Source organism: Saccostrea cucullata, unplaced genomic scaffold (assembly GCF_032062105.1).
Source record: "Saccostrea cucullata isolate Sc308-1 unplaced genomic scaffold, CSIRO_AGI_Scuc_v1 ctg9069, whole genome shotgun sequence".
Classification (NCBI taxonomy): domain Eukaryota; kingdom Metazoa; phylum Mollusca; class Bivalvia; order Ostreida; family Ostreidae; genus Saccostrea; species Saccostrea cuccullata.
Genome location: NW_026930846.1, coordinates 6,463 through 17,464, shown reverse-complemented (window position 1 = coordinate 17,464; position 11,002 = coordinate 6,463). Strand labels below are relative to the sequence as shown.

Genomic DNA, 11,002 nt, shown 5'->3' with positions numbered 1-11,002 from the left:
CCTTACCTTTGTAAGTCGACAACATCCTCAAACTTCTTAGTCATGTCCAACACAAGGATAAAGAAGGCCTTTGGTGTTACGTAAATTTGGTGACAGGCATAATACGCTAACTGACCAGCAAAATCCAGCATGCTTACAGTCGGTAAGTTCTCTTTTTCAGACAAGATTTTCTGAAAAATTTCATCCTTCACCATTTTCTGCGCTTCTGAGGAGAGAACACTGGCCATTACCTCTACTGTATTGACTTCTTCTTTGATTTCAGTTGGTGGGCTAGGCAACTCAACTTTCTTTTCTTCTCGTCTATAGATTTCCCCCCTCTCTTTATCAGGACTTTTCAGTTCCGAATTGTCTCTATTTTCAGTTGGATTGGAAATGTCAACTTCACCGCTAATGTTTGGCTTCAGGTCCGCAGCATTTATCCTGATAAACGTCTTCAATGGTGAATCGTCATCAGCTACTGTTAATACATGTAAATAATTTAATCATCTTACATTCTAAGTTCATGTACTCTAGAAATACTTAATAGCATTACAATTTATCACAGATATATTTTTATATTCACCATTTTTTAATGAATATGATATTTTTTAAACAAGAGATGTTTGTAAAACACCTATGCCCCCTCCCCCCAAATTGGAATTTTACCAAGTCCAAAAGGGCATCACTCTGTCAAAAATGGTGTGATCGTACCAAAAAAAACTTGACCTAGATATTTATTTGCTAAATCTGTTTACCAAATTTCATTTTAGTATGTACAACCATTGTGAAGAAAATGAATGGAAACTGCAAATAATTGGAAATTTTTTAAGTCTAAGGGGCATCACTCTGACTAAAATGGTGCGATCATGCCCAAAACAGAACTTGACCTAGATATTTATGTGATATACCTGTATATCAAATTTCATTTCAGTATGTGCAACGGTTGCGAATAAAATGAATGGAAACTAAAGTGGACCGACATACCAACAGACAGCAGCAAAGCAATATGCACTCCCTTCTTCGAAAGGGGCATAATAAATAACATTGAATATAGACTGGCACTTTTGTATCATTATAACAGTAACTTGATCTGAAGAGTCGTATATCATTGAGTTGTCAGGCGCAGATCATTAGATCAAACAAGACGAGAAATGTCAAGTTTTATCTGATGAACCGTGTCTGTCAAAGAGACGTGATAGTTATACGGCTCCTTGGATCAAACTACTGTGACAGTCATACATATTTTTAATTTTAATACAGAAAGGCTCCTTAAACATGTTAAAACCTATTTTTGTGCTTATTTTGCTTTAAAAATAGTGTCTGCCACCATCAGACACAATTTTGCATATTTTATGTAAACTGCATTGAAAAAAATCACATGTCTCAAAATCTTTTTGGGCGACGGTGCCAGAGTATGTTTTCTTTAGGTCTTTGGCTCAGCTCAGAAGAGCTAAAATTTAAAATCTGTAAAACAGCAAAAAAATGTCTATATGTCCTGTGTATGTGTATCAGTTACCTTCTAAAATTCCATCTTTAACGATGAAAAGATGTTGATGGACTTCCAGCCCCCTGGTGGACTCTGTAACTTCACCGATATTTTGACTTTGCCCTCTTAATCTCTTCAGTAGCGTTGTTTTTCCAGCCTCAGCACATCCAACAAGTATTCCTCTGGCATGGGACACGGTTGTCTTCTCCTTTCTCAAGAATGTCTTTAATCCCTCAACTTTATCTAAAACACCAAAAGTTGGATAAAAAAGTCACAATAATGCTCCCTGAAGACAAGATTTGAACAACTTGATTCAACACTTCGTTCAGAAGGTTTGCTGTAAGTTTCAAATTTTTGGGCCCACTGGTTCTTGCAAAGATTTTCAAAAGATATCACCAAATTTGTCACTATTTCTAAATTATCTCTTCTTGAAAAAAGTGTGGACCCTCACTAGGAAAAAAGAGGCCCATGGGCCACATTGCTCACCAGAGCACTTTGGCTAATTCAGTATTTTATGAGTGATATCATTCTATCCCTAAGGGGAGGATGTATGATTTGAACTTGAATCTATACTTACCAAGTACCAGTAATTGTTACCATATTTCTTTGACAAAATAATGGCTTTAAAAGTTTGAGAAAAACAAATTAATCGTCCATTGTGGCCCTGTCTTAAACCAGGGGGTCATGTCTTTGCTTTTCTTGAGAAGAAGATTTTTTAAGACAATTCCAATATGTTCCCATGTAAAACTTTGATCGTCCCTTGTGGCCCTGCCCTAACTGGAGGGGGGGGACTATCACAGCTAAATTCAGCCAGGTTTGTGAGAATATGTTTTTCTACGGCAAGAGAATGGGCAGGTCTTTGTACAATAGAGGGATGTGTGTGTCCGAGAAGACCTTACATGGCTAATTTATTATTATTTCGCACATAGACATTGTCCAATCCGATGACAGAACGACAATACATGCTGGTTTACTATGTTTACATTTTTTCACAGACACGTGGTTTAGGTCAATTTACCGGTTATCCTAAATTTCTACATTTAAAACTTTTTTAATGGTCAACCAAAGCTATTAATACTTCATAATACGCATGGGTACTATAGTACAGTCAATTCCCTACAAAGTCAACATAGTCTTACTTCAACACTAGAATCCCTGACCCAATTGGGCCAATTTGGAACTTACAATTGACAATTTTAGAAGAAGTACTAGAGATTGCTCATCATTACTATACACTTAGTTTGTTGTAGTTTGTTTCCTTACTATACAGGTTTTGAGAAAAAAATTTCAAATAAATAAACATCTTCTCCCTTTAATCAATAGACCCCCCCCCTTTCCTATAGGATCCCCTTACTCTGATGCAACAAAATTTCTCAATTTTTCACCTACATCATGTACATGTAACTAATCTGATTTATCTACAGGAGAGAGAGAAGACTTTTAAATAAATTATACAATGTTACACTATGATCATTAGAACACTATCTTTAGACTCTGTGGGTGGGAGATATCCATGGAATTCACAATTTCTTGAAAACTTCTACTACATGATGTATACATGTCAAAATTCGTTGAATTGTGTTCAGCAGTTTATGAGAAGAAGCTGTAAATATTTAAATGTTCATAGAAAACAAATGATGCTGGACAAAAACCATATAACAAATAGCAAAAGGTCAGTAGATTAACTCATGTGACTAAAGTAGATTAGTAGATTAACTCATGTGACTAAAGATTCCTACACTCTTAGTAGATTCCAGTCCAAACTTTTAATTCTTAACCAATTATAACCATATTATTTTTTCATAACCTTTATATACTTTATATACTACATGTAAGTACAAATCAAAATGACATTATAACTAATATATAGGTATTGCATGTATATGTATACATTTTTCTTTTTTAAATTCCAATGGCATTTTAACTATCAAGTGATTTACATTCTCAAATAGATAAGAAAAACAGTTCTTTATTTCGGAGTTATCTCTCTTTGCCCAGCCCACTGTATCTATAGTTAGGAGTAATCTGCATTCGATCAACAAACCCTTTCTATGTAGAGAGACAATTGTTTATATGCCTCAGTAATATAAACCTGATTAAGTTCTAAACAGGAGATTATTTAATTCCAGATAATGTTTTAAAAGTTTCCAAAAACTTTACATTTATTAATAACATGATTCCATTGTTTTTTTTTTCTCTGGACATGCTAGAAAACCCCGCCTTGCAAATGTGTTTAAAAGTATTCTGATCAAAAAATGTATCAGTTAAACTACAATTCATACTTAAAGACGTACAACACACTGGGGGAGATAACTCTTGCAATTTCAATTGAACGCTTGACTTGACGTTAAGTTTAACGTCAAAAATAAAGCGTCAAAGCGACGAGGAAAACGATCCCGATGTATATCAATCATGAAAGAAAATTGGGATATGGGTCTTGGCTGTAATTGTGCGTACCATACTCAATCAATAAGTATTTTTTAATTAACTCGATTAAACTCCGTAAAAAAGAAAGATATAAAATACAATCCCTTAATGTTTATTTCATTTCATATACAATAAATTGTATTTTTGATCAAGGCGCAGCTTTTTTTTATTCTACATTACCGAAATTCTCATTATGTACAATTGGCTATGTATTACATTCCGATTAATGGTCTACATTACAATTTGTGCATACACGATATATATATTGTTTTCCTTCTTTAATTAAATAAAACAACAATAAAGAAACGATTAACTTTTTACAATGTAAAATCGATGTTGTTCTCAGATCCTTACTGATCAAAGAGGAACAACTCTGAAAATATAGGATTTGTTTATTTTCCTCCCTTTTTCCACGGAATCAGATACATTTACAGCAAGACCTGATAAATCCGACAATTGAATACTATAGACCTCATATATACAATGTAAGTAATAGAATTGAAAACAATTGTTCACTTGTAATGAAATTATATTCATTTATGAATATCCTATTGCAGCAAATCGTAACTTTAACTTTCTGTCAACAATGTCGGTTCGCATTTCCTCGAATCAAAACAAACGTAGCCTTTAAGATTTTGAAAAACATCAATGTGGGATTTGATATAAATTGAAATAAATGAAGTGTAATGTTTGATATTTTAAACTTAATGTGGACGAATACGGAATTTTCATATTAACATTAGAAGCGACGACATTGAAAGAAATGTGTACCCGGTATGTATGCCCATCTATGATCTAATGCAAATGTCGATGTATCCCCACGGCCACATACTGTCTCGTTTGAAATAATGACATGAAAGAAACTACAATTATTCCATTAATATCACAGAAAAGTTGAACATACACCGTTTTTATAATGAATAAAATTAAAGAAGTAATAATGAAAATCAACATATTCAAGTTCAACAAAACTTGAATTCGTATCCAGATTTCATGCGATATGGAAAGCATAGCACATACCTATATGAACTAAAAACAAAAGTCTTTCAGTATTTTTTTCCTGATACATATAAAAAGAGTACTGTAGCCAATATTTATTCTGTAATCATGAATTTAAACACTAATGCATACCACCGGGATTCTTGACAAAATACCGGTATATTTGCACTGTAAACGACGTTTCGTCTAACGCTAATGGTCTGCGACGCAAAAAAGGTAGGGGTGGGGGTGATAGGGGTATTCAAAAATTGCCTAAAAATCTACATCTAAATACGCTTTCCATATGAGAACTTTTAAATTTGTAAGTTAATATACTTTTGAAGCAAAAGCATATTCCAATTTAATTCTTTTAAAGTGTATTAGTAGATTCGTATAACAAAGTGATCGACCCCCTGTCTGAAAGACGCGCGGGAACGTGATTTATTGAGAAAGGGGGAGGGGATAATTTTCCGCTATTAAATCAAAACTGGTCGACCAAAAATTAAATAAAAAATTATGAAGATTATTTTCACTACCAGCTACCTAAAGAAAGTTTTTTAGCAAAATTAAACGACAGGTTTTATCACAAAAAAATTTTGAATTTAAAAAATACGCAATTTTCAAGGCTTAGGAAATTCATAGTTTTTCAGTTTAAGGTCTTTAAAAATTGTTTTGATGATATGTATATCAAAAAGAGTACTATGTTTTTGTGTTAAACTGTTAAAGGAATAAGCCAATAAAATTTGACATTGATATCTGATCTGGTTTTTTGAAAATCAAGGTTCAAGTAGTTCTTTGATTAAAAATTTTCTCTCCTTATAAACAACTAAAGGGGGTTAACTTTCGGAAGTTCCTGTCCAAAAACCACTCAAACGATTTTGTCAAAAATATGCATACATGCAGTAGGTATAGTCATGTACTGAATATATAAAAATAACGAAAATTAAACGACAGGAATTTTTGGGGGTAGGTGTGTTGTACATCCTTAAAATAATAATAAGATAATTCATCTTTGTCTTAGAAATATTTCTTGTTACTTCGTGTAACAAATTATAATTAAATAAACATGTAACATGTGTAATATTAATACATTTCTTATTTTTAATGTTTGGTATTTACACAAAAAAAGTATTAAACGGTATATATTAGTTCTAATATTAAAATGATTTTGCTGTACATACAGAATATCACTAGATAAAACACACAAAGATACAATAGTATAACTCACCAGTCAGATCGTCCCCTTCATTGATAAGTGTGTAAATGTTTACTGTGTTGTTGATCCATGATCCAACCCAGAGAAGCTGTGTATCACGATTATAACTCAGGCTGTATGGTCTGTCTATCCCGTGTTGTTCTGTATCAATCTGTGTCAGATAGAGACCGTCCTGGTCAATGATATGTATTGTGTGGGTGTCTAGATCACACAGCAGGATGTGTGACAGCGCGTCAGTACAGATTCCACGTGGATATAGTCGTGATCCTGATGGAGGACCTGTGTAGGAGAAGCGATGTATCCCTCTACTGTCTGTCACCACTACAGCATTACGGTCTAAGTCAGACACAATAACATCTCCATTGCGGTTCTCTGTGATGTAGATAGGATATATATACAGTCTCTGACCCGTGTTGTTGTCATGCTGTATGGTCTGTATGTGTTCTCCAGTGTTATTGTAACGGTTTACCTGGCCTGTATATGTATCATCATTACGTATCCCGACCAGCAGGTCTCCAGTGGAGGGGGAGCTGTAGACACACTTTGGTTTCCATGGTGATGTGTACGGTATCACTGTGGTCTTGACTTTATCTGTAGACAGTTTTATGATATTAAGATCACTGTCTATATAAATCACAGCACTATCCCGTGTCACAGTATGTACTCCACCACCAAATTGACTTAAACCTGTCACTTGATCTAGTTTGTCTCCTGTCGTGTTAGTTAAGATGAGATTGCCTTCATAATCACTGATCCAGACCCGGTCTGTTGACACACGGGATATGTGATAACACTGACTAACACCTGGCACAGTGACAGATTTGTGTAATACTGCTTTATACATCTCTGACACCAGACTTGTATTTCTTTTTCCTGTGACTTTATAATTCTGTGTTGATTTCCTTCAGTCAGGGAGATCTCTCTGTAAATTACAACATTGATCTAGAATTTTCTACATCAATAACAAACCTCTCTCTATACTTGACTCTTGTATTATTGTCAGATTCAATGGTCTGGTTTAAAAAAACTTTAACATTAAATAGAATTAAAACACATATAAACATAATATATAATATTACAGTATAAAACTCAGTTATAACGAAGTCACTGGGACATATGAAATAACTTTGGTATATCCATTATACAATATATCCGTATAAGGAATTCCTTAAATTTATATAGCTTGGGATACAAGATAACTTCGCTATATCCATGAATTCACAATATCCGTGTTCATACTAAACAAGTTTTGCTGTATATATAATTTTATATTACCTTTACATTGGAAACTGAGTTCTTTTGATGTCTCAATATATAGCAGTCTTCAAGTGTTCACAATATTACCTTTCTAACAAATCAATATTTTATAAATTATTCAGTAAAACATAACTACATGTATATACATATTGAAAAACTTATAAGTATCGAAATACATAAATATACACATATTAAATACCTTTCTATTGGGAACTGAGTCCTTTTGATGTCTCAATAGATAGCTGCCTCCAAGTGTTCACAATATTACCTGTATAACAAATTAATATTTACAAATTATTGAATAGAACAGATTGTAATGGAAGAAATGCTATTTTTATAGATCAATAAAAATATATTTTTAATTGTATAATATTGCATTTCTATTAAATTGAACTTATTGTTCAGTTTTTCAACTTTATAATGTACAAAATAATTTTCATGATAATAAATCTAGCTTTCTTACATGAATAAAGTCATAGTTGTGTATAAATTATTATATTTATAAATTTATAACTAGACATCTCTGTACAGACTGTAGCTCTACTGGTTAGTATTTATCGAAATGGAAGAGAAATTTAGCAGTTGGACTTAAAACTCTGCAACAGCAATAAACAGAACAATGGTCTTTCATTTTGTCTCTTTCTATAGAAATATTGCAGACAAAAACTGAAGTACATGTAGGAGTAAGCTTTCTAGAAAAAATTCTCTCTTTGATTATCATCTTAATGTAGCCTTATGCCTAATTATTTACTTATCCTCTTGTTACCTACTTTTGTACTTATAGTGAAATCAGATCAAAAGTGTAGGTCTAGGAGGAGCAGCAATTTGAAAGTATTTCCAGGGACGTAGCAATAGGGGGCCGGGGGGGGGGGGGGGGGCTCCCCACTTTTTTTTGCCAGCAATACTTTTAATATTGAAAATGTTCATTGAAAGGCTGGTTGCCCCCCCCCCACCTTTTACTAAGGTGAAGTAAATATGAAGGAAATATAGTATTGTAAGCTTAACAATTGGATTATTGAAAGGAATTGGTATCGAAAAAAGTTTGCCTCAAACCCTCTCCCTACGAAATAGGATTTTCGACGTTGGGAAATTTTACTTTTTTTTTTTGCCTGTCAAATTTTTCAGGTAGGTAAAAAAAATATTTCAGTGGCTGCCCCCCCCCCCTCCCAATTTCAAAATCGATGCTACGTGCCTGATTTCAAACAGATTTCTGTAACCATGGCAACACTATTTATAAATTAAAATCAAAAACTGACAACTAGAATTATATACATGTACTGTAAATCTATTATATTTAGCGCGTACAATATTAGGTGGAAATTTGATTTTGAACAAGTTAGCGTGGATTTGATTTAGCGCATATCTTAATGTTCTTCTCCAGTAGCGTTTAGAATTGTACTTGAATTAGCGGATATTGCTTTCCGCCAAAAACGCTAAAAAGAATACACAGACAAATGTAATACATTTACAGTATCTTAATCTATACTTGTGCCTTGATTTTTTTAAATTAGAAAAAAAACCATGGAAAAAGTAGCATTTTGAAAAATTGTTGACGGACAGACAGCTAGAGGACACTTTACTATCGCATTAGTTCTTGTGGTCTCTGTGCATATAAGTAACAGAGAAATGTACATACCACACTGATTTCTTGTATCTGGAAAAACAATAAAAAAAACTGCACGGCTTCCGTTTATCTAGTTTCTTTTTTTTTTGGCTGAGAAAATAAAGGACAATTACATAATTTATCATCTTACAAGAATAAACATATACACATGTATGTTATATTTACATTAATTTTATTAATACTTTATTCTTGATATTGATAATATAAAATAATTAAATTTAAATGAACTTTTTAACATTTTCAGCCTTTCTAAACACTTGTTCATTAACAAATGAAGCCTTAATATACTTCACATATTTTCTTTTATACTGAGTAGTAATAAAGATTTGTATCTTGAGGAAACATCAAAACTGTGAGGTAGCCATATTTTCATCCTTGTAACAGCTGCACAGCACCCCCCTAAATATCTGGCAAAACAAAGTCAGAACATTTATAAAATACAAAAGTGTTACATGTCGTGTTTACAGTTGATTAATAGAACTGTGAGAGAGTTCACAAAATTACACCACAATATTATCTGAAAAAGACGTACTACATGTATTTGGTCATCCAATGTTTTTTCGTTAAAATAATTTGGCTCTGAGATGAATTTCATACTTTTACGGTATTTATGACCTTGTCCTAACAACATTTATCTGAACATGCTGAAGTTAAAGTTTGAAGATCACAAATACTCTTTGCTTGAGTTTTTTACTTCCAGTACTTAATATCCGTTGGAAATTATTGAAATGGTTACAAATTTTATACTTTTTCTAGCAGTGGAACTTGAACTTGCCAGAATAACCTTTGCGCAGGTACGATAAGGCTTCCCGGAGAATATTGAAGTGTACTCTTTGCATGAACTTCTCTGAACTACAAATGAATGACGTCATAATTGAAAATGACGTCAAGTCACTGCATATTTGAGCTGTAATGATGGGGAGAATGTCATAAACTTTACAACTTATTTCAATCTGCATATAAAGTTGCGGAATTCTAGTTTAAAACGAACGTGATTTTATCATTTTTTCTAAATGTAATATATCCGATTAATATAGATAACCTAGCTTGTTTAAGAGTCAGCGTGTTCAAACTCCATACGAAAATATACGTTTGACATTTACCCATTTTTATACCCGTGGACAGAGGCAGAATTCAAAATATGTGTGTAAAAGAGCCTGGCGCAGGTTGTAAATGAGGATTTTTTTAATATCTTTTGTGGAATTATGTAAGAAGAGTTCCCCTCTAACTGAATCTTGCGTGGGAAAAATGAATGATGGCTTTGTTTTAAAACAGTTGACGATATTGGGCGGAAAATACCATTAGATTTGTCGGTAAGTTGAAGTGAATCTGAAATAAGTTGTTCCAAAGAAATAGTATAACATTTCCCAAGCACATTTCGGTTTCACAAGGATGCAACGAGTTTATTTATGTGACAAAAATTTATAAAAATTGTGCTTGCAACCTGCGCCGAAGCGATTTATGTGAAACATTTCAAAAAAGAAGAAATGATCGTCACGTGATCAACAAGGTCATGTGACATCGTAACAAATATGGTTATATATAGCATAGGGGATCCTTTATATGAATTTGGCGCACTAAAGTACATAACTTAAAAATAAAACTAAAATTCAAATTGGCAATGCAGTGTAACGTTTTAAATGGATTTTAAGCTCCGGGTAGCCTTAACAGTACTGCGTGGTTAGGGTCATGACACACTTTCAAGTAATATATCATATATATCAAAAATATTAAACAAGTTCCCCACAGGCCTAATCGGTCACCTGAGTATCATGCAACAATTAACCAACAATTGAATTTGGTTCATGTTTTAAACCAGAGGCGATGATTTTTAATGACCCAATCTTTTTTAATGATTTTCCTTGATTATCTTCCCTTGTAAGAGGACATGACCCTTAATTTTAATAATTCCTTCTCCCCTTCACCCAAAGCTGCAATTTGTTTAAAATTGACACAGTGGTTCTTGAGAAGTTGAAAATGTGGAAAGTTTACAAACACATGACAGACAATGGGTTACTGTAGAAGCTCAAATTTT

At 33.1% G+C, this 11,002-nt stretch overlaps 1 protein-coding gene across 1 annotated transcript; it reads right to left on the bottom strand.

Moving 5' to 3' along the window:
* Nucleotides 1-2: 2 nt before the first annotated feature.
* Nucleotides 3-9,076, bottom strand: LOC134230315 (uncharacterized). The gene is made up of 6 exons (XM_062712084.1): nucleotides 8,976-9,076; nucleotides 7,543-7,611; nucleotides 7,362-7,434; nucleotides 6,099-7,008; nucleotides 1,496-1,708; nucleotides 3-457 (listed from the first exon to the last, which is right to left on the bottom strand). Exons 4-6 carry the CDS (start codon nucleotides 6,928-6,930, stop codon nucleotides 3-5), a joined length of 1,500 nt encoding a protein of 499 aa, XP_062568068.1. The 5' UTR covers nucleotides 6,931-7,008; nucleotides 7,362-7,434; nucleotides 7,543-7,611; nucleotides 8,976-9,076.
* Between the last annotated feature and the right edge of the window lie 1,926 nt (nucleotides 9,077-11,002).